We start from the raw sequence: 23,512 nt of genomic DNA on the forward strand, positions 1-23,512 counted from the left end.
CCCCACAGCATGATGCTGCCACCACCATGCTTCACTGTAGAGATGGTATTGGCCAGGTGATGAGCGGTACCTGGTTTCCTCCAGACATGACGCTTGGCATTCAGGCCAAAGAGTTCAATCTTTGTTTCATCAGACCAGAGAATTTAGTTTCTCATGGTCTGACAGTCCTTCAGGTGCCTTTTGGTAAACTCCAGGTGGGCTGTCATGTGGCTTCCGTCTGGCCACTCTACCATACAGGCCTGCTTGGTGGAGTGCTGCAGAGATAGTTGTCCTTCTGGAAGGTTCTCCTCTCTTCATAGAGCAACGTTGGAGCTCTGTCAGAGTGACCATCGGGTTCTTGGTCACCTCGCTGACTAAGGCCCTTCTCCCCCGATCGCTCAGTTTGGCCGGGCGGCCGACTCTAGGAAGAGTCCTGGTGGTTCCAAACTTCTTCCATTTACGGATGATGGAGGCCACTGTGCTCATTGGGACCTTCAATGCTGCAGGAATGTTTCTGTACCCTTCCCCAGATCTGAGCCTCAATACAATCCTGTCTCGGAGGTCTACAGACAATTCTTTGGGCTTCATGGCTTGGTTTGTGCTCTGACATGTCAACTGTGGGACCTTATATAGACAGTGCGTGTCTTTCCAAATCATGTCCAATCAACTGAATTTACCAGGTGGACTCCAATGAAGTTGTAGAAACATCTCAAGGATGATCAGTGGAAACAGGATGCACCTGAGCTCAATTTTGAGTGTAATGGCAAAGGCTGTGAATACTTATGTACATGTGATTTTTTCGTTTTTGATTTTTAATAGATTTGCAAAAATTTCCCAAAAAATTATTTCACGTTGTCTTTATGGGGTATTGTGTGTAGAATTTTGAGGGAAAAATGAATTTAATCCATTTAGGGAATAAGGCTGTAATATAACAAAATGTGGAAAAAGTGAAGCACTGTGAATACTTTCCGGGTGCACTGTAGGTAGGTGAGGATGGTGAGGGTAATTAATGTGGGTGTTTAGCAGTAGTTTCGGTGGCAGGTAAAGCTGTTAATCTGTAGTGAGGGGTTTGATAAGGATAGACTTACTTAAGGTTAGCTCTGGTTACTTAAGGTCAGTTTGACTGTAAATTGAGGATAATAAGTGGTTCAGCTGAAGGTGCATGTCCTCATATGGATAGTTAATGGTTTTTGGTAGTTATAAATGGTTAATGGTGGTTAGTGGTTGAAGTCAAAGCTTTAACGAGAACACAGAGCAGCAACAAACAGAGACAGGAAGTTGTTCAAAAACAAGGCTTTTATTTTGTAACAACAGAAATAATTACAGAGTGTGTGTATATTCATGTCTGTTAATAAGTTCATATGTGTTTGTATGTCCATGTGTGTAAACGAGTGTTCATGTGGGTTTGGTGAGCAGCTGGCTGGAGAAGTCGTACAGATCTTTGTTGACTTTCTTCAGAGTCTGAACTTCTTCTTCAAGCTCGGCAACTCGAACCTTCGTGTTTTCACCATCACCAAACACCGACTGCAAAACAAACAATACACGTAACAGATGTATGTTTGTGTGTTTGTGGGTGTGTGTTGGTGTTTGTGGGTGTGTGTTGGTGTTTATGGATGTGTGTTGGTGTCTGCGGATGTGTGTTGATGTTTGTGGGTGTGTGTTGGTGTCTATAGATGCGTGGGTGTATGTTGGGTGTCTATAGATGTGTGTTGGTGTCTATAGATGTGCGTTGGTGTTTGTGGGTGTGTGTTGGTGTCAGCAGATGTGCGTTGGTGTTTGTGGGTGTGTGTTGGTGTCAGCAGATGTGCGTTGGTGTTTGTGGGTGTGTGTTGGTGTCTATAGATGTGTGTTGGTGTCTACAGATGTGTGTTGGTGTCTACAGATGTGTGTTGGTGTCTACAGATGTGTGTTGGTGTCTACAGATGTGTGTTGGTGTTTATAGATGTGTGTTGGTGTGTGTGTGTTGGTGTCTATAGATGTGTGTTGGTGTTTGTGTGTTGGTGTCTACAGATGTGTGTTGGTGTTTATAGATGTGTGTGTGTGTGTGTGTGTGTGTGTGTGTGTGTGTGTGTGTGTGTGTGTGTGTGTGTGTGTGTGTGTGTGTGTGTGTGTGTGTGTGTGTGTGTGTGTGTGTGTGTGTGTGTGTTGGTGTCTACAGATGTGTGTTGGTGTTTGTGTGTTGGTGTCTACAGATGTGTGTTGGTGTTTATAGATGTGTGTTGGTGTTGGTGTGTTTGTGTGTTGGTGTTTGTGGGTGGGTGTTGGTGTTTGTGTGTTGGTGTCTACAGATGTGTGTGTGTGTGTGTGTGTGTGTGTGTGTGTGTGTGTGTGTGTGTGTGTGTGTGTGTGTGTGTGTGTGTGTGTGTGTGTGTGTGTGTGTGTGTGTGTCTATAGATGTGTGTTGGTGTTTATAGATGTGTGTTGGTGTCTATGTGTGTTGGTGTTTATAGATGTGTGTTGGTGTTTAGGTGTTGGTGTCTACAGATGTGTGTTGGTGTCTACAGATGTGTGTTGGTGTTTATAGATGTGTGTTGGTGTGTGTGTGTTGGTGTTTATAGATGTGTGTTGGTGTGTGTGTGTTGGTGTCTATAGATGTGTGTTGGTGTTTGTGTGTTGGTGTCTAGAGATGTGTGTTGGTGTTTATAGATGTGTGTTGGTGTTGGTGTGTTGGTGTTTGTGGGTGTGTGTTGGTGTTTGTGTGTTGGTGTCTACAGATGTGTGTTGGTGTTGGTGTGTGTGTGTGTGTGTCTATAGATGTTTGTTGGTGTTTATAGATGTGTGTTGGTGTTTGTGTGTTGGTGTCTATGTGTGTTGGTGTTTATAGATGTGTGTTGGTGTTTAGGTGTTGGTGTCTACAGATGTGTGTTGGTGTTTATAGATGTGTGTTGGTGTGTGTGTGTGTGTTGTGTCCTTCGATGTGTGTTGGTGTTTATAGATGTGTGTTGGTGTTTATAGATGTGTGTTGATGTTTGTGTGTTGGTGTTTATAGATGTGTGTTGGTGTTTGTGTGTTGGTGTCTATGTGTGTTGGTGTTTGTGGGTGTGTGTTGGTGTTTGTGGGTGTGTGTTGGTGTTTGTGGGTGTTGTCCATTGTGTGATGTCATGTGTCATGTTGGATTCCACTGTGTTGACATCTGAGAATAAACACTGTAAACAAACCAACAACCCCGCCCCCCTCACTCACCTTGTCAGTCACAGCGTTCATTAACGAGTTCAGCTTGTCAGCTTTCTGCAGGTACGTCTCCTCCTCATCCTAAAAACAAACAGGAAGCACCTTTCAAAATAAAGGACTGGACTATCAGCAAAGAACATTTAAAGCCCATAAATTATAATGACAAAATATAAGTTAAATGTCAAAATAAAAGGAGGATGTCTAATAGTGTGGCGTGTTAGAGTGCAGTGACAACAGGATCATGAGAGGCTTCACATGGGATTCATGTAAACATCAACATGTTTGTTTGTTTCAGTTTCAATGATAAACTGCTGAAGTGAGAGGAAACAGGAAATAAACAAACACCACACACATTTCTACACATCCAGAAAAACATTATTACAGACCTGATTATACAGGAGTGTGTGTGTGTGTGTGTGTGTGTGTGTGTGTGTGTGTGTGTGTGTGTGTGTGTGTGTGTGTGTGTGTGTGTGTGTGTGTGTGTGTGTGTGTGTGTGTGTGTGTGTGTGTGTGTGTGTGTGTGTGTATCAGAAACCAATATAAAACTGTATTAGATTCTGGCTTCTCATTAACATAAATTGTATGAGTGTTCCCGTCTGTGTGTTTGTGGGTGTGTCAGCGAGTGAACATTAATGTTTTCATCAACTGTCATAGCAGCCAATCAGAGAGGAGACAAAGTATAGAAACTTTAGACTGACATTTATTACAGCGCACTCACAGGTGATAGTCTACAGGGGCGTGGCCTAATCTGCGGACTCACCTGTGTGTGGAGCCCGAGGCGGACACACACCTCCCCGGACTCTCCACCGTCGGCATCGGAGGCGAGCAGGTGTCGGCTGAAGCGTGGCAGAGGGACGGCGGGCCGACTGTCGGGCAGGAACATGTTCGCCGGAGCCGCCATGATGACAGCGTTGGTCACCGGACCTGAACACGGACAGGAAGTTAGTTTGAAGTAGAAGGTGACGTGTCACAGTGTAAACTGAACCTGGTGATCTCTGTACTTCCAGCACGACAATGATCCTAAACAAACATCAGGAGCCATTAAAACCAAGTTTAGGAATCAGTCCTGGAAGTTCTTGAAGGCATCTCGGTTCTGGATTTGATTCACAGGAAAAAACTCTTTGTTGGCTTTAATGAAAGCAGAAAATCAGAAGAAGCTTCTGCAAACAAGGAACACACTGAAATATAAACATTTACTGGAGTCCTGAAGGTGAAATATTATTCTGATTATGAAACGTTCACTTGTGGGTTGAATCACTTCTGGAAAATGTTGCTTTTCTTTCGTTCTGCTGCGGAGTTCAATATGGTTCTGAAAGAAATCCCAGAAACGTCCTGATAAAAGCTGCTGCAGCTGATCGAGGGTGTGAAACACCTCCCTCATGTATGTGTTGAAACACGTTTAAACTTATTTAAACGTGTTTAAACATATTTAAATGCGAGTTTGATGATATTCAAGTAAGAACTTGTTCACACTGAATAAAGTCTGCAGGTCGAGCGTCTTCACACTGAACCCTTCAGATCGATGATCTGCTCATACTCCAGTGTTCATGACATCACTTCCTGTCATCTTCCTCCCAGCTGTTCATCTACATAATGAAGTTTGTGTTTTCGCCTCGCTGCAGCAGTCCTTCACTTTACTTTTATGGGACGCTTCAACTCTTGAACCTGACAGCTGATCTGTAATTGGTCCATTACTGTCAGTCTTCTACAAACTCGCTGTAAATCATCTGAATGCTGCGCACCGAGCTCTGATTGGACGGACCGGCTGACTGTACCTGTACAAAACGATGTGTGTGTGTGTGTCTGTGTGTGTGAACGACGCCTTCATCACACTGAGAATTCTTCTCAAACATCCCATAATGATCAGATCTCATCGTGAACGGTGCGATGTGTCACATCCTGAAGAAAAGACAACAATGCCAAAGAGAAAAAAGTATTTTTGTGTTTCTTCAGTTCATAAAAAAATTTGCTAAAACTTTATCGATAGACTCACAGCTATAAAATCGACACAAAACAAAGTGAAGGGAAACGACACAAATCTGTTGACAAAGGTTTTAAAACACTAAAATTTGACTGAAATTAAATGGACTATGGTTTGAAGGCTCAATTACGAGGACGTAAATCAGATAGAAATTAGACAAATATAATATCAGCTACAATTTTAAATGAGTGCTGCAACTGCAGAATAATAAAATAATACTCAATATTATTGTAGAGCAGTTGATGAAAATGAAACAGAATGAGGATTTCTTTTGAACAGCCGTCACATCACTCCTGCTAATAAAACCAGTGATTCTGTAAGACGTCCTGCAGACTGACAGGAAGGTTGTTCATCTGTGAGCTGTTGATTCTCCGGTCGATCAGCTGTAGTTGGTATTCAGCTGAACGGTTCAGAGACCATCTGAGACAAACTCTGACCATCAAACTTTCATCAGAATGACAGCAGAGAGATGAGCAGATCCAAACCAACAAACCTCCAGGTGAGATCCAAACACAGCCGACCGCCCTCATCGGTCAGTTTTACTGCAGAGGAGTCCTGCTTTTAACCTTCCAACCACTAAAATTGGACCTGCACCAGAACCACCAACAGAACCAGAACACACACAGGAAGGGAACGACACACGGAGCAGCACTGTTGTTCCTCATGAGGATCTTCAACCAGCGTCCCCGAAGACTTCAGGTCCACCGGAGGAGGTCTACGAGCACACGACAGGTTCAACATTTTGGACTTCCCTCCAGTCTCAGAACTGTCGGATGAGAAACGTCTTCAAGACGCTGAAAGACGTCCAGCTGCCTTCAGCGGACGCTCCGACGGACGTCAGCTGGAGATCCACACAGACATTTAAATAAAAGTTACATTTTAAATGTTTCATCGGCTGTTGTCCTGCTGAAGAAAAAGAGCTGCTGATAGTTATGTCACGTTTCCGGTTGAACCCAGAAGGACCACACAGATCAACAATCCAGTCGGATCGATGGTTTCATTGTCGCACCCAAAGATCCAAACCACTTCCACTCTGTTTGGTTTCCTCATCATAGAACCAAGAAGATCAAACGTTCTCTGAGCATCATTAAGTTGGTCAAATTCTTTTAGAGGACTTCAGTGTGAAATATTAAAGCGGCTCTCCTTCTGATTTGTCAGTAAAATATTAAAGCGGCTGTTAGCCCGACTTCATCTGAAGGAGCCACATCAGATCTGATGGAGGTCAACAGGTGGAGGTCTGAATAAAAGATGGCCGACCTCACAGAGTTACATGTCGGCTGATGATGTTTTTCAGCGGTAACTGACGATGATGTCACCCAGTGGTTTATAGACAACGGTAATAAATCTAAGAAACAATTATAGACTTAGAATTTCATGAGAAGTTGAATGGGAGTCTATGGAACCTCTAGTGGCACTTGGTGGTATTGCAGAGGAATGGTCTGTTTGAAGATGTTCAGTCTTTAGAGTTTATCATAGCACTATTATTAGCCTCAGATAATGGACTCGTCTCTGTACTTGTTCTTCTGGACCTCAGTGCTGCTTTTGATACGATTCATCATACAATCTTATTACAGAGATTAGAAGACGTTACAAGGATTAAAGGAACTGCATTAGACTGGTTCAAATCCTACTTATCAGATAGATTCCAGTTTGTCCATGTCAACAATGAGTCTTCCAGACAAACAAGAGTTAGTTATGGAGTTCCACAAGGCTCAGTGTTAAGCCCAATACTTTTTACTTTGTACATGCTTCCATTAGGAGATGTCATCAGGAAGCACTGCATCAACTTCCATTGTTATGCAGATGACACTCAACTATATCTTTCTATAAAACCAGATGAAACTAATCAGTTAGTAAAACTTGAAGCCTGTCGAAAAGACATAAAGGCCTGGATGACCAAAAACTTCCTGCTTCACAGTCTGTGATGTGGACTCAAAGTGACCTTTGACCTCTGACTACCAAAAATGTGTCAGTTCATCGTTGAGTTCAATGGAAAATTTGTGACGGATTTACAGGAATTCCCTCAAGACGTTCCTGAAATATGTCGTTCAGCTGATTCATTTCGATTCCTCCTAAAAACCAGCTGGAAGGTTTGTAAAGTTCAGAACTGAATAAATAAATAAAAGCAGCGACATGTTTAAACTGAGGAAGCTTTAATCTTCTTAGCTTCAATCTCTGAAAACACATTTTCATTCTTTCACCAGAAACAAGTTTTGATTTGCAGCTTATCAGAAGGACGAAGGACAAAGACAAGCAACGCCTTCAATCGGAGATCAGCGACGCTGCCGGAATCACCTCCCAACGTGTTCTACACCTCCACCCTTCAGTAAAAACCTCCCAACGCTTTCTACAGCTCCACCCTTCAGTAGAAACCTCCCAACGCATTATACACCTCCACCCTTCAGTAGAAACCTCCCAACGCTTTCTACAGCTCCACCCTTCAGTAGAAACCTCCCAACGCTTTCTACATCTCCACCCTTCAGTAGAAGTGTCCCTGAGCAGGATGCTGTCCCTCCACCTGCTGCTCATTAACAGTCTCTGACTGAAATGTAAATGTGAAGAGACAACAAGACCAGGACTCAAACAGGGCTGAAGGCTGAGGACACGCCCCCTCCATTAACATCAGGGCAGGCTAATCAAACCATGCTCCAGTCGCCATGGCGACACACCATGAATAATTCTCACAGAGACGGAGATGAGCTGCTAAGTGAGGACAAACTGGTGAACTGGTCCAACATGGGAACCGGTCCAACATGGGTTTTATTCCTTGCGACAAATACACAAAAACTGCGCCATTTCTTTCACAACAAATCTGAAACATATTTGTACCCTGAATGGATTTCAAACTTCATCAAACTTAATAAAACACACGAATATCAGTCACACTAAGTGAGAAGGTGTGTTTCTTTCTAATGATCTAATGTAGTTAAATAATTTAATCCTTTATGGGATGTCCCGGTTGGTTTCAGACCATCGTTAAAAGATTTTTTTCCCCCGGAGAAGAGCTCTCACTCTTAAATCATGAATAAAAGTGTTCAGCAGTGAGTCTCTGTGATGGAAGACGCAGGTTTGTACTCAAAAGTCAAAGTATATTTCCTGCTTGTTGTGCTAATAGAAACTGGCTGATTATCTCCCACTCAATTACAAATATTGATCGTCTGCTTGGCTGCAGCGCTTGGAATTACACTAATGGTCTAAATGTAGTCCAACACGACAGATGAATCACACTGGGAGCGTGTGGAGCTGCCAACCCACTGCAGATACTCTGAGAAACATCCAGAGCTGACCGACTACACACAGACTCACCTGAACGACACACCTGCACAAAACATCTACATGATGCACACCTGAATGACCGAAGTGACATCTAGAGTCTTTCTAAGTGGTCGCATGATGTCGAACCGGAATCATTTAATGAGTCACTGACACACAAAACAATCCAGGATACAAAAAGTAGACCTGCAGTTGTTTCCGGAGTCTTCTGTGCTGTCCAGTTTAAAGCAGCGTGTTGTGTTCAGGCGTCTTTGTGTCCTCAGGCCTGTCTTCTTTATTCTAGCAGGATGTGTTCAGGTCCCCTGGGAGCTGGCAGCGTCTCTGTCCCAGTCACTCCAGGTAATGAGTCCTGAGATGAAGAGTGGTTCAGATGGTGTCAGAGATGGTAAGAGAGTGAAGAGGTCTCACTCTGATGCCTCCAGGAGAGATGCTCTGCTGTCAGACGGATGTTTCTTAATAACAGTTGCAGATTTGACACGTTTGAGACTCGACAGCCTCGAGGAGGCAGAAGCATTCGGCTCTGCAGATCTCAGACTATGGAACCGTTTCATATCTTTCATTTCTGCTCCTCATGAACTCCGACTGAACCTCTCAGTTTATTTAATTTCTGTCCACATTCAGAGGTGACAGGATGCAGAATCAGCAGTGGTGGTGATCAGTGACAATCTTTGATCCATGAATCAATCATCTGAAGATGTTTCTTTCTCAGCAGTGAAATTCATCAAACTCTCGACTCAAGAACTCTGCGCAGGGCGACACGCCAGGGTAACAACGTGAGCTTTAAAGACAGGATTTAAAGAGAATAAGAGGAGCTCTGCACTGAGAGCTTTGATCTGCAGACGATCAGGTGTGATCCTGACAACAGATAGAAATTCAAAGCTGAGGCTCCTCCGGTTTTTCCTTGTGAAGCTGCTGAATCTGCTCTGCTGAGACGAATCATTTAGAAGCGCTACTGTCATGCAGGATGAAGCTTTTCTTTCAACATTCAGTGGGCTCATTGTGAGCAGCAGCAGGAAGAGGGTCTACAAACGTGACGGAGGCGGGGACGACCACGAGTCCGTCCGTCCAGCCAAAGGAGGGATTATCGTCTCCTGACAGTCCGTTTGAAGTGAGCCGGCCTTCAGCACAGAGAAGATTTGGTTAATTACAAAATGCCAGTCATGATCATGGCGGGGCGTTTCTTCCTCGTGTTCCTGTCAGACACCAGAGCACCGCTGATTATGAATGAGGCAGAAGAGTAAAAGCTCCCCCAGAGAGACGAAGGCCGGCCGGGCAGCCGAGTCATGAATAAACCAGCAGCAGCAGCAGCGAGGTTAAACTCACCTTCACCTCCACAAACAGCACTTCTGATCTGATTTAAAGGGATTCAAACCAGCTCAACACATCGTTACTGTCCCCGCTGACAGGGGGCGCAACAGCAGGCCAACAGCTGACATGAGTCGATCAGAGGAACGAAGATGAAACTGTCTTTACTCAGCTCAGTAATCAATGAGGATCAATGCAGCAATGAGCTCATCACATCTCTTTATTATCATTAAACTTGATCTATAATCAATCAATATTTCTATTGGAGATTGCTGTTTCACGACCAGGACCAGAACCAAAGCAGCTCCTTCCTCAGGACCAGTGCCGAGGTACCTTTGAGCAAAGCACTTTTTTTTTTCCCTTTAACAAACTTGTTAATTAAAAAACTTTTTACAAAGAAAGGAAAAGACTGAGCTGAAACTTCTGGAGTTCCCGAGGACCTTCTGAACCCAGACTGCGACTGATGATGTCACAGGGGGAGGGGCTTACCTTTGTGTGAGAGGCAGCGGATGCTCTGTTTACTTTGGACATCCCAGAGTCGAACCGTCTCATCATGTGACCCGGAGAGGAGAAGAGTCCCATCCATCGACACTGAGAGACACGTCACCAGGTTTCTGAGGAGAACCAGACATTTCAGGACCCTGATCAATAAACTAACAAAATTTCAATGAGCACATAAAACGTCATCAATTAGTTCCTAAACGCGTCATCGATTTGTTCCTAAACGCGTCATCGATTCGTTCACACAAACGTCATCGACTAGTTCCCACAAACGTCATCGACTAGTTCCCACAAACGTCATCGACTAGTTCCTACAAACGTCATCAACTAGTTCCTACAAACGTCATCAATTAGTTCCTACAAACGTCATCAACTAGTTCCTACAAACGTCATCAATTAGTTCCCAGACGGTTACAGAGTGACTCGTATAATATAGTTTATTCTCTTATGACTTTGTTCTGCTAGTTATTGTTTGCGTTCTTTCCGTCCGGTTAGTTTGGAGCCGGCTGCTGTTTTTCACCACGAAGCCTCAGTTCAACCCGACAGACGCTGCATATCCCAGAAGAGCCAAGAGGAGGAACCACTCGGCGTTTATTTAAAAACAGCGGAGCAGCGAGTCCTGACTCACGTCTCCAATCCAGCCAATCAGCTGCTGTGATCAATGTTTACAAATCACAGTCATCAAGACACTTCCGAATGAAAAAATAATTATTTCACACAGATCGACAGGATGGAGTCTGTGGTGTATAAACGTGCGTGTGTGTGTGTGTGTTTTGTGTGTGTGTTGTGTGTGTTTTGTTTTGTTTTGCGTGTGGTGTGTGTGTGTGGTGTGTGTGTGTGTGTGTGTGTGGTGTGTGTGGTGTGGTGCATGTGTGTGGTGTGTGTGTGTGTGGTGTGGTGCATGTGTGTGGTGCATGTGTGTGGTGCGTGTGCGTGTGTGTGTGTGTGTATACCTGTGTCCTTTGTACACTTGGTTCCCTTCGCTGTCGGACTGGAACGACTTCTCTCTGCTGAGGTTCTGCACATCGAACACAAACAGTAGAAACAGTGAATCTTCAGGTTCTGAAGAACTTTTCTAATGAGAAACGTCAGAAAAGTTCAGTTTGAAAACGAACGAGTTCTGAGTTCTCAGTGATGCTCGACCTCAACAACGGTCGAACATCAAATCGCTGTTCAAAAAAATTAATTTATTACCTCAAGCAAACGAAATAATGAAGAGTTAATGAAGAAAGAAGCCTGCAAATGAATTAATAATGAAAATGTTTGCTGTCTGTTGTAAATAATCTGATGTTCAGTCACACTTCTACTTCGCAGCAGATTCAAACCAACGACTGGAGCTTCTGTTTGTCTCCGTTAAAATGATGTTTGTAGTGTGAAGAGCTGCTGTAGCTTCAGTTCAGAGAGCAGAGATATAAACGTCCTGAGAGACTGAACAGTGTCATCACTCAGTGGGAGTGGAGGGGAGGGAGGTCCATGCTGCTTTAAAATGTAAATCTGCTGTGAAAGAAAACAACAGCGCGTAAAAACAGAGGAGACGGAGACGAATGAAGAAAGAGAAACTCGTCTCCTTTATTCAAATAAAATCGTTTTAACTTCTGATTAACGAGCTCGTTAAGCTCAACAACAAACACCTGCACGTTCAGGTAAGCTATCAAGGACGGAAGATGGAGGACGTGGGATGGAGAACGCGGGACATAAGACGGAGGACGTGGGACAGCGGATGTAGGTTGGAGGATGGAGGACATAGGACGGCGGATGGAGGACAGTCACGGGGAGACTGAGACTCACCTGGCTGCAAAGAGACACCTGAAAAATGTTTCCATCACTTCCTCCACAGAACAGGAAGTACTCGCAGGAGTCAAAGGTCACCGACATGATTTCCACATCAAAGAGGACAGACAGGAGCAGCTCACCAGAGGACAGTTCCCACACCTGGACAGGTAGAAGGAAATCACAAATTTTGTTCTAATGAGAAGATGACAAGTTTCTCTGGAAAACACACAACATCCCCGAACGTCTCCAAATATCCCAGAACGTCTCCAAATGTCCCTGAACCTCCCTGAATGTCCTTGAATGTCTCTAAATGTCCCTGAACAGCTCTAAATGTCCCTGAGCGTCTTTAAATGTCCCAGAACGCCTCAATGTCCTGGAATGTCTCTGGATATCCCTGAATGTCCCGGAACGTCTCTAAATGTCCCGGAACATCTCTGAATATCCCTGAATGTCCCTGAACATCCCTGAATGTCCCTGAACATCCCCGTTTTCTGTTCTAAGACAGATGAAGGGAGTCGTCGAGCTGCCAGCTGACCTTTGACCTCTGCCCTCCTCAGGGTGACAGAGCTGCTGGCTCTGCAGAACAGTTTGTGTTTCTGTTCCAGACTCCACTTAAAAATCTGTTAATTTAAAGTGTGAGCAGCGGTGACGCTCCTGACCATCCATCATGATGTCACAGCGAGCCGCCGTGTCTTCACTGAGACTCCGCCTCTTGTGGTTTATGTCCGGTGGGATTTTACTAAAATTAAAAATGGATCTGAGGATGAGGTGACGCTCCGTGTTTAGGTTAAGTTAGGTTAGGTAGTTACTTTATTAATCCCCGAGGGGAAATTTTTTCGCTACAGCAGCATACAGAAGCAATAAGATAATAATAGAATAATAGAAAGCAATAAAATAGCAGTAAAATAGCAGTAAAAATATTAAATATAAAATGCACAGTATATACAGTACAGTATATATCTATATATATTATATACAAACAACCAAGAACACAGACAACAGTGTTATTGTTGTGTGATGGATTTTGCCAGAGGTGAGTTATTGTACAGTCCTATTGCGGTCGGCAGGAATGATCTCCTGTATCAGGAATGATCTCTTGTATCAGGAATGATCTCCTGTTTCTGGAATTATCTCCTGTATCAGGAATGATCTCCTGGATCTGGAATGATCTCCTGGATCTGGAATGATCTCCTGTATCAGGAATGATCTCCTGTATCAGGAATGATCTCCTGTATCAGGAATGATCTCCTGTATCTGGAATGATCTCCTGTATCTGGAATGATCTCCTGTATCTGTCCTTGTGACAGCGGAGCTGGAGGAATCTTTTAAAGAAAGTGCTCCGCTGTCCCTGCAGCAGGTGGAGAGGGTGGTCAGGATTATCCAATATGGATAATAGTTTGTTCAGCGTCCTCCTCTCCACCACCTTTTCCAGACTATCCAGATTGTAACCGATGATGGAGCCGGCCTTCTTAACCAGTTTGTTAAGTCTGTTGGTGTCACCGGCTCCAATGCTGCTCCCCCAGCAGACCACAGTGAAGTACAATGCACTGGTCACAACAGATGGTAGAACATCTCCAACATCTTGCTGCACACATTGAAGGATCGAAGTTTCCTCAAGAAAAAGAGTCGACTCATCACCTTCTTGTAGACAGCATTGATGTTGGTCTTCCAGTTCAGTCTGTTGTCGATGGACACACCCAGATACTTGTACTCCTCAACCATGTCCACCTCCTCTCCCAGAACTCTCAGCGGTTGTGGAGCCGTCGTCTTCCTCCTGAAGTCGACCACCATCTCACCGGTCTTGGCCACGTTCAGGAGCAGGTGATTTCTACCCGCCCACTCCACAAAGTCCTCCACTACTGCCCTGTACTCGTCCTCCCGTCCATCCCTTATATACCGACCACTGCAGAGTCATCAGAGAACTTCTGCAGATGGCAGGACTCTGAGTTGTACTGGAAGTCAGTTGTGTAGAAGGTGAACAGGAAGGAGACAGAACAGTTCCCTGTGGAGCTCCAATACCACTGACCACCGTATCAGACAGCACACTGCCCAGACGGACAAACTGTGGTCTGTCTGTCAGGTAGTCAGTGATCCAGGAGACGGTGGACGTGTCCACCTCCACCACCCGCAGCTTCTCACTCAGCAGCAGTGGTTGGATGGTGTTGAATGCACTGGAGAAATCAAAGAAAGTGATTCTCACAGAGTCACCGGTTCCATCCAGGTGAGACTGAGCTCGTTGCAGCAGGTAGATGATGGCGTCGTCCACTCCCACATGAGGCTGGTATGCAAATTGCAGAGGGTCCAGAGAAGATTTCACCAGCGGCCTGAGATGGGCCAAGACCAGCCTCTCCAGCACCTTCATCACATGAGATGTGAGGGCAACCGGTCGGTAGTCGTTGAGGCCAGATGGAGTCTTCATCTTGGGGACAGGAACCAGACAGGACGTCTTCCACAGCACCGGGACCTCTTCCTGCTTCAGGCTCAGGTTGAAGAGGTGTTGTAGGACCTCAGCCAGCTGGACGGCGCAGGTCTTCAGGACCCCGGGGCCGATGCCGTCAGGCCCTGCAGCCTTGCGCTGGTGGAGTCTCTCCAGCTGTCTCCTAACCTGGTGTTTGAGGATACGAATCTCACTGATTGATGACGTCACCATCTGATCGGTGATTGATGACGTGTGAAGACGCTGAGCTCTGATTGATTCGTCTGCTTATTAGTAAAAAGTTTAAATCTGTTGACAGTTTGATACTAAACACGGATGATCTTTGTTTTCTTGGATATTTTCCCAGAACACTTGAACATACAGTACATGTAATAAACAGTAAGTATGTGAACAGCTGCACACGCGCCGTTCTTCAGGTCGTTGGGTGAAACGATGAAACAGTTGCAGCAACAGGAAGGAGACACTCAGCTGCTGTTACGGAACGATTCCTGGAATTTATTGGTAATTTTATTGAATCGAGACTTTCAGCAGTGATGAAGATTCAGACTGAATGTGATAACTTCCACTGGGATGAGCTGCTGTTGGACTGCAGACTGAACAGAACCAGCTGGAAGTTCTTCATCAAACTTCCTCTTTGGAATAAAAACACAGTTTTAATTTATGTCTCCACGTTTGTTCCTAAGATGTTGCTAAAACTGGATCCAAAACCGGATCTGAATGTGGATTAAACTGGACTCCGATCAGAGACCTGTATTTAAAGTGGTCACGGCTCTATTAATAGAAACACACTGACTTTTACAGAAGGATGAGAGCCTCTATCCCCGCAGGGAGAGCGACCAATCACAGATGAGACGACGGCCGTCCACCAATTACATTCAGAGCCTCTGGGAGGATTTATCTCTGCGGCTTTATTTCACTTCCTGCTCAGTAAAGCTGCGAAAACATGAAGACTGCTTCTCTACAGTCTGTACTCATTTTATTCTCTCTCAGAAACAGGCAGCGGGTTTACAGGAACCAACCAAACCTCATTCAAAATCCATCATATTCTGAGCGGCAGCTGCCAGAATGAAACAACTAACCCTGAACCTGAATATTTTTTTGTGCATGCCGTTTTCTGCTTTTGTGCACACGTACACTTTTAGTATGGATCCTACACGATGTTTTATAAATGAGGCCCCTGAAGTTGGAAGTTCAGACGGAGCCCGAGAGATGGTAGAATCAGGTGAACTGTCCAAATCCAGGAGCCTGCAGAGACCAGGATGACTGGACCTGCTTCAAGAAAGAGTCCTTCTGGAAACCTAGAGGAAAAACTGAACTCACTGCAGACGATGTTCAATTCAACTTCTGAATGATTCAGAATCTCAGAAGAATCTCGATTATCATCAGCTGCTCGGCCGACTTCACCTGCTGCACCTGTGTAGCTGTTTAAGTAGTCTTACCTTGACAGTCTGGTCTAAGGAGGCGGTGGCGACTCTGGCCTGAGCTCCCATCAGGCCACAGTGCAGGTCAGTGATTGGTAAAGAGTGACGAGACAGGACATGACGAGGCTCGGGGGCGTGGCTTGAATCCAGCTGGATCACACTGAAACACACACACACACACACACACACAGAGGACACGGTGAAACAACACAACCACATTCAAAACTCCCTTCAGAAAACAGTCGATTCTGCTCGAGGACTTTCAGGGACAAGTTGATGTCAGACTGCAGTTCTTCCTGAAGAGTCCGTCACATGTCCAAAGCTCCTGCTGGTGAACACGCGTGACAGAGTGAACATGGAGAAGTCTATCTGTACATGATGCACCTGTACCTGTTGTACCCATTGTACCTGATGCACGTATTGATATTTATATCAACGATTTGTGTTTTCTTTCATTAATTCTTCTGATAAGTTTCAGATTAAAAGCAATGTTTTATTTCTTTCTGTATTTTTACAGCTGGTTTTAAACTTGGTTGATTATTGATCTGCAGACAGACATTCAGCTCTGGTTTCCCATCATCCTGTGCTGCTGCTAAGACACATGGACGTCCAACTCTGTGAGGACCAGCTTTCAACAGCTGTTTTATGTTTAAGAATAAAACCTACAAATGGAGACCTGAACCGACGAATCAGAGAGCAGAAAGTTCAGATCTGCTCAATTACCCAAACAGTCCTGCTATCGGTGTTAGAGCTCCCCCCAGTGGACAGTCAGTGTTAGAGCTCCCTGCAGCTCTCTTTTTAGCACCACCTCCTCCTCCTCCTCTTTCTCCTCTTTCTCCCTTCTTCTCTTCTCCCTTCTTCTCTTCTCTTCTCTTTCTCCTCCTTCTCCTCCTCACCTCACCTCCTCCTCCCTTCACCTCTCTTTTCCTCCTCCTCTGCAGCTGGCTCCCTTCTTACTAGGATACATCGCCATGGTAACTGATGCTGCAGCCCCAACCTGCTCCAGATAACAGATCAGAAGTTATAAAAGCTCCGCCCACTGACATATCAGTGACATCAGTGATGGTCGAGGAGAGCGTGGAGATGTCTCCGTGGAGGACAATGTTCAGACACAACAATCTCCCCTTGAAACAGACGGTGACCACGTGACATAACCATGAGTTTGTGACATCACGTGTGTCTCAATAGGAGGGTTTACGAGGGTAATTAAAAGCAGAGGTTACAGAACACTTCAGGTGTGTGCTTGGGGGCGTGTCCATGCGTGTGTTACCTGGATAGACTCCACACCAGAGCCAGGTTGTCTTTTGCTCCAGAAACAAAATGGCTGCCATCATCCGTGAACTTCAGACAGGTGACATCCTGGTAGTGACGACTGAGGACAGACAGCAGCTTACCTGTACACACCTGAACCAATGAGAAAACAGAAGGTAAAACACCTGGACCAATCAGACAACATCACATCCACCTGATCAGAACCTCTCCAAAATCAAGAACGGAATTAAAAATTCTGCTGCTGACTTCCAAGGTTCTTAATGGCCAAGCTCTGCCTCCTCTCGAAGAGAGCCTCACGTCAAAGAGCTCCACCTTCTCTCATAGAGTTCCGACTCATGTTAAAGAGCTCCGCCTCCTCTCGAAGAGCTCAGTTTTCGAAGACCTTAGAACAGGGGTCTCCAACCCAAAGACCCGACCTGGTTCTGAGAAGGTTCAAACAATATGTATAAATGTAAATAAATCTAATAACAGAAAGTCTATAAAACGGTTTACATTTCTGTCCAATCAAATTCACCTGCTTCACCTGTCAGAAGGTTTTACTGTTATTCTGTCTGCTGACCGGTCCAGGAGAGACCTGAACCAATCAGAGGAGAGACGCTGTTACTCTTGAACCAATCAGAGGAGAGACGCTGTTACTCTTGAACCAATCAGAGGAGAGACGCTGTTACACCTGAACCAATCAGAGGAGAGACGCTGTTACACCTGAACCAATCAGAGGAGAGACACTGTTAAACCTGAACCAATCAGAGGAGATACGTTGTTACACCTGAACCAATCAGAAGAGAGACGGTGTTAAACCTGAACCAATCAGAGGAGAGACGGTGTTAAACCTGAACCAATCAGAGGAGAGACGGTGTTATGCCTGAACCAATCAGAGGAGATACGCTGTTACACCTGAACCAATCTGAAGAGAGACGGTGTTAATCCTGAACCAATCAGAGGAGATACACTGTTACACCTGAACCAATCTGAAGAGAGACGGTGTTACACCTGAACCAATCAGAGGAGAGACGTCAGATTTAACTGGGATACATTTTATACTCTTTAATACATATTGATCACCAACTGGCTATGAAAAACATTTGAAAACTAAACTGCTAAATTTTAAACAAACGCAGAAGAAGAAGCCGACTCACCTCCCACAGGTAAATAGCATCAGAAACTCCAGCAGCGAGGAAGAGTCCGTCAGGTGAGGTGGTCAGACACATGACGACACCTGGACACACGATCTTCTGCTGCAGCTGATCCTGGACAACAGTCAGAAGGAAAAGTTCAATAACCAATTGATCAGTGATCGATTGTTCTGTCCTGAATGTAAGGAGCACCCTTTCAAAATAAAGTGCACATCTGTACGACCTGCGCAGCATCTGGATAAAAGGATGCAGTAACACACCAGAGGTGCACAGAGAAAACCTCTGAATCTGTGCATTGTTACTGTGTCGGTTTATATGCAGCTGTCCAGAACTCAGAAATCAGCTTCCGTGGTGTAACAGCCCTGACAGACAAATACGGCGGGAAAACCAACCCACCAGCTCCACGGTACTGGGTTCAGTTGGACCTTTAATGCTTCTCCTTCCGGTCCGTCCGAAACCAAACACACAATGGAGAGCGGCAGCGGACTGAGCGAGTTTATTACAATAGATGGCCTTTAGCTGAAGTTACTCGAGTTTCGGTGGATGTTTAACAGGCCGAACTCACCAGCAGGTTCAGCTGGTCGGTAGTAAACCTCATTATTGACGGGAATCTGGGTTTGAAGGCGCACGTGATTTTTAACATGACATATGTGTGATTGTGGTTGTACTTGGTCCGTGTCAAGCAGGCTGTTCAGGATTCTGGGATGTCCCCTCCTGAGAGGGACGGGGTGTCGGTGAGGTGTCCCAGCAGGTGTCCTACCTTCCTCTGGATCTCCCAAACGTTGATGAAGTTTTTGCCCAGCTGGGCAGACAGCAGGTAGTCCCCGCTGAGGACGCTCAGTGTCCGGGCCGCGCTGTTCCCTCCGCGGTACGACAGCAGGCTGGAGCCGCTGTGCAGATCGAACACAGTGCAGTTCCAGAGCTGAGAGCCGGAGTCACTACTCACGATTACCTCCAGAGGACCGGCCATGTCTGCTCCACCACAACACACTGGGCACGCGGGAAACCGGCAGCTGCAATTTCGGGGCTGCTACGTCACGTCCTGGACCAGGTGCACTCTGGGAGATGCAGGCTTCTTCTTCTTCTTCTTCTTGTACTGGGGCATACTAAATCTGTTTCTGGCATACTAAATATTATGATAGTATGGATACTGGAACGCAGGCTTAGTGTTGTTTCAATCTGCACTGACAGGAAATTACCTCATAATGTGAACACATCACCCTCCAAAATATCTACAGCTTTAATTATTTCACCCAGAAATCAGCGTGTTTTTGTGTCCTCTGTTTAACCCACTCAATAAACACACTAATTATTCTGTCCAGCAGCAGCAGTGGAACAGAAACACTTTGTGTTCAGGAACAGCTGCAGCTTCCTCATACATCTCTCATCAAATCCAAAGTGAATCAAATGTGTCCATCAGTTATCTCGGTGTTGTTAGCTAAAGTCACTCCTTCTTCTTAGTTTTCTGGAGGTCCATCTGAAAATAATCCCTCATTCATTAGAAAAGAAGATTCAAGAAGACCTGTTTTTGGGGGCGTGTCTGTTTGATTGACAGGCCTGTGGTGCAGTCAGGTTACAGCTATCGGTGGGCGGGACTTAGTATCGTCAGGTTTCCAATCAGATTAGTAAAAAAAAACTCTAGCTCCTCCCCCAGCTCGTCCAAATATGGTCACTTCCTGCTCCAAACCGCTCCGAACTAGCAAAGATGGTGACGGACAGAATCTGAACTGGAGGATTCATAACGTTCACAAACGAACGATGACATCACTGATGGTTGATGACATCACTGCTGGATGATGACATCACTGATGACATCACTGATAGTTGATGACATCACCGATGGTTGGTTTCACTTTTCTTTGTTCTACCGTTCTGAGTGCATCATCCTGGTACTTTTAGTAGAACATCTACAACACAGCAGCAGTGTTTCCATAACTGCTGCTGTTGAACAAAATAAAACACGTTGATTTCTGGTGAATTAATTAAAGCTGCAGAATGTCTGCCTGTCTGTCTCTCTGTCTCTCATTGACAGTGACATCACTGTGCGATCACTGTGACATCACTGTGAGATCACTGTGACATCACTGTCGTACCTGTGACTCTTTTTCAAAGGTTTCAAATCGCCATCTGGTTCTTTGACTAAAATGGATGCAGAAACATTTCTGCTGCATGTTTGTCTCAAACTGATTCTACCTGTTTTAAAACCTACCCTGAATGTGTCCTCACAACACTGAGATGTTCTCCCATCACTGAGATGTCCTCATAAGACTGAGATGTCCTCCCATCACTGAGATGTCCTCAAGACTGAGATGTTCTCCCATCACTGAGATGTCCTCATAAGACTGAGATGTTCTCCCATCACTGAGATGTCCTCATAAGACTGAGATGTCCTCCCATCACTGAGATGTCCTCATAAGACTGAGATGTTCTCCCAACACTGAGATGTTCTCCCATCACTGAGATATCTTCATAAGACTGAGATGTTCTCCCAACACTGAGATGTTCTCCCATCACTGAGATGTCCTCATAAGACTGAGATGTTCTCCCAACACTGAGATGTTCTCCCATCACTGAGATGTCCTCATAAGACTGAGATGTTCTCCCATCACTGAGATGTCCTCATAAGACTGAGATGTTCTCCCAACACTCAGATGTCCTCATAAGACTGAGATGTCCTCATAAGACTGAGATGTCCTCCCATCACTGAGATGTCCTCATAAGACTGAGATGTTCTCCCATCACTGAGATGTCCTCATAAGACTGAGATGTTCTCCCAACACTGAGATGTTCTCCCAACACTCAGATGTCCTCATAAGACTGAGATGTCCTCCCAGTCACACACGCTGATGTAAACAGTCTGTGGACTCGTCAGGTTAATTAGTCCTGAGGAGCTGCTCTGTTTAATCCTCCTTCCTCTGTCACACCGACCAATCACAGCTGCTGATGTCATCCACCTCCCCTCCCCCACCCCATGTGTGTGCTCAGCTTCTTTGTAGCAGCTCGGTTGCCGCGGCAGCAGCAGTGTAAGGACGGAGCTCCTATGAAGCGTCACTGTTTTCCTTTGAGAGGAGACCACAACCTGCTGACCCCCGACACACACACTCTGTGAGTCTCACACACACACACACTCGGAGTCTCTCACACACACACACACACACACACACACACACACACACACACACACACACACACTCACACACACACACACACACACACACACACACACACACACACACACACACACACACACACACACACACACATCTGCTCCTCCCTGCTCTTCTCTGCTCCTCTCTGCTCCTCCCTGCTCTTCTCTGCTCCTCCCTGCTCCTCCCTGCTCCTCTCTGCTCCTCCCTGCTCCTCTCTGCTCCTCCCTGCTCTTCTCTGCTCCTCTCTGCTCCTCCCTGCTCCTCTCTGCTCCTCCCTGCTCTTCTCTGCTCCTCTCTGCTCCTCCCTGCTCCTCTCTGCTCCTCCCTGCTCTTCTCTGCTCCTCCCTGCTCCTCACTGCTCCTCCCTGCTCCTCCCTGTTCCCTGACTCTTAAATAGATAAATAAACCTGCTGTCTTCATTTCAAGTGAAAAAAATGAAATAAAAGATTTAAAACGTTAATTTGATTTCTTACGTAACGTTTTATTGCTGACGGTAAACGGGTCCCAGCACCGACTCTCTGCTGCCCCCTAACTGTGGTCTGTTTGCAGGTCGGGGGTTAGGCTGCATGAACAGGTGCGGTCAGAGGGCGTGGCCTCACTGAGGCGACCTCCGGCGGCGTCTCCGACTCGTCGCCTGCGATTTGAGGATGAGACAGAGACAGAGGCGGAGTCTCGTTACCTGGAGCGACAGCGGCAGAGGAGACGGGCGGGGCAGCGACATACTGGTGTCCTGGTGTCTAAACCTGAGCTGAACCTGTACGTCAACAGCAGGGCGGGGGCGGGGCCAAAGGAGGCGGGGCCTGCTGTTGACAGGCAGCAGAAGGGAGGAACATTGGTGAGGAGGATTTGTCAGAGTGACCCCTGTGGGACAATAATAGGGGGCAGAGTCAACCTGGAGCTTAACCTTCATCTCCACCCACCTGTAACTGACAACAGGGGATGGAGCCTGAACAGGCACCGCCTCAACCTGCGAACTGAGCAAATCAGAGAGACATACATTGGCTCGGTCACACCTGGTGAGACCAGCGGAGGAAGGGGTGGGGCTGGGCATGTCTCTAATATGCAAGTGAGACGAGGGGCCAATCAGGTGGAACTAAATGGAACACAGGTGACCTACTCTCAGGCCACACCCTGCACCAACCTGCCTGTCAACCCCTATGCCCCTCCCACCTTCAGATGCCCCTCCTCCTTGTCTCCTCCGTCATTGATGATGTCACAGAGTGACCGGATCCTGTACGGCACGGCGGTGGGAAGGGACCAGGACCAGGACCAGGACCAGGGGAGACCCGCAGCAGCCAAGCCCCAAAAAGAGCTCCAATGTCAGGAAGAGTTGCAGGAGAGGGGCCCCTGTGTGGAGGATGGAGGTGGGAGCATCAGGATGAAGAACTCCTCTTCCTCCTCCTCACAAAGGAGCTCAGAGAACAAAGGTCAAGTTCTTCACATGGCATAACACACTAGTTACACACACACACACACACACACACACACACACACACACACACACACTGTTTACAAAAACACTCTGAGTCAGTCGCTGCTACAGTTTATTTTCTGATCAGATTATTGATGATATCGATCACATGTACCTGTAATCACACATTAATATCTTGTTTCCTTTTTGGTTAACAGCTGAGAGCCAAGCCCCGCCCACACCAGGAATCAGTGATGGACATTTCAGCCATCCAATGAGAGCACAGTTGGACAATGATGATGTTTCACAGTGAGTTTAAACCTGACTGAGGGTATGAGGACCTCGAGGACCTTGAGGACCTCCAAGACCTGATTTCTGAGATGCTGCTGTGACATTTTAAACATGAACATCTTCTCTGTGTTTCTTGTAGCTTCAGCAGTAGAGACGAATCCTCTCGTCTGTCTCTGCGTCGTCTTTTCTCCAACGTCAGACTAAGCAGGACTCGAACCGCCAGCCTGGACCGACTGAGCTTCTCGTCCCACCCCTCTGTTCCTGACCACGCCCCCTCAGGTACCAGGAAGTCCTCCAGCCTGCTGAAGAAGTCTCCGTCTGTTCAGTCGCTCAGTGTGGTGAGAGGATGGGTCGGTACTTCACGTCTGTTATCAGACACTGGCGTCTCTTCTTCTGTGACGTGTTTCCCGTTTGT

At 46.0% G+C, this 23,512-nt stretch overlaps 2 protein-coding genes across 2 annotated transcripts in view; one reads left to right on the plus strand and one right to left on the minus strand.

The window, feature by feature from the left end:
* Nucleotides 1–1,256: 1,256 nt before the first annotated feature.
* wdr18 (WD repeat domain 18) lies at nucleotides 1,257–19,257 on the minus strand. Its single transcript, XM_069725767.1, has 10 exons — nucleotides 19,007–19,257; nucleotides 18,250–18,360; nucleotides 17,112–17,245; nucleotides 15,860–16,001; nucleotides 11,999–12,142; nucleotides 11,164–11,228; nucleotides 10,199–10,323; nucleotides 3,911–4,074; nucleotides 3,163–3,231; nucleotides 1,257–1,503 (listed from the first exon to the last, which is right to left on the minus strand). Exons 1-10 carry the CDS (start codon nucleotides 19,214–19,216, stop codon nucleotides 1,375–1,377), a joined length of 1,293 nt encoding a protein of 430 aa, XP_069581868.1. The 5' UTR covers nucleotides 19,217–19,257; the 3' UTR covers nucleotides 1,257–1,374.
* Nucleotides 19,258–21,217: 1,960 nt separating this feature from the next.
* The window catches only part of kiaa1614 (KIAA1614 ortholog), a 2,602-nt gene continuing 307 nt past the window's right edge, over nucleotides 21,218–23,512 (plus strand). The window contains exons 1-4 of the mRNA XM_069725752.1: nucleotides 21,218–21,351; nucleotides 21,945–22,822; nucleotides 23,025–23,115; nucleotides 23,237–23,435. Coding sequence (XP_069581853.1) covers nucleotides 21,218–21,351; nucleotides 21,945–22,822; nucleotides 23,025–23,115; nucleotides 23,237–23,435 — 1,302 coding nt within the window. The remainder of the gene's footprint in view (nucleotides 21,352–21,944; nucleotides 22,823–23,024; nucleotides 23,116–23,236; nucleotides 23,436–23,512) is intronic.

The sequence above is a fragment of the Brachyistius frenatus genome, unplaced genomic scaffold (assembly GCF_029030835.1).
Source record: "Brachyistius frenatus isolate BFR_SWC_R1_liver_20210118 unplaced genomic scaffold, ASM2903083v1 Contig_446, whole genome shotgun sequence".
NCBI lineage: Eukaryota > Metazoa > Chordata > Actinopteri > Embiotocidae > Brachyistius > Brachyistius frenatus.

Excerpts from the sequence above, each read along its gene's own strand:
- wdr18 (XM_069725767.1), bottom strand. The coding sequence starts at position 19,216 with ATGGCCGGTCCTCTGGAGGTAATCGTGAGTAGTGACTCCGGCTCTCAG. Across the intron at positions 12,143-15,859 it reads CCTTAGACCAGACTGTCAAG|GTGTGGGAACTGTCCTCTGG; the intron begins GTAAGACTACTT and ends CTACCTGTCCAG. Across the intron at positions 1,504-3,162 it reads TGAACGCTGTGACTGACAAG|TCGGTGTTTGGTGATGGTGA; the intron begins GTGAGTGAGGGG and ends TTTGTTTTGCAG.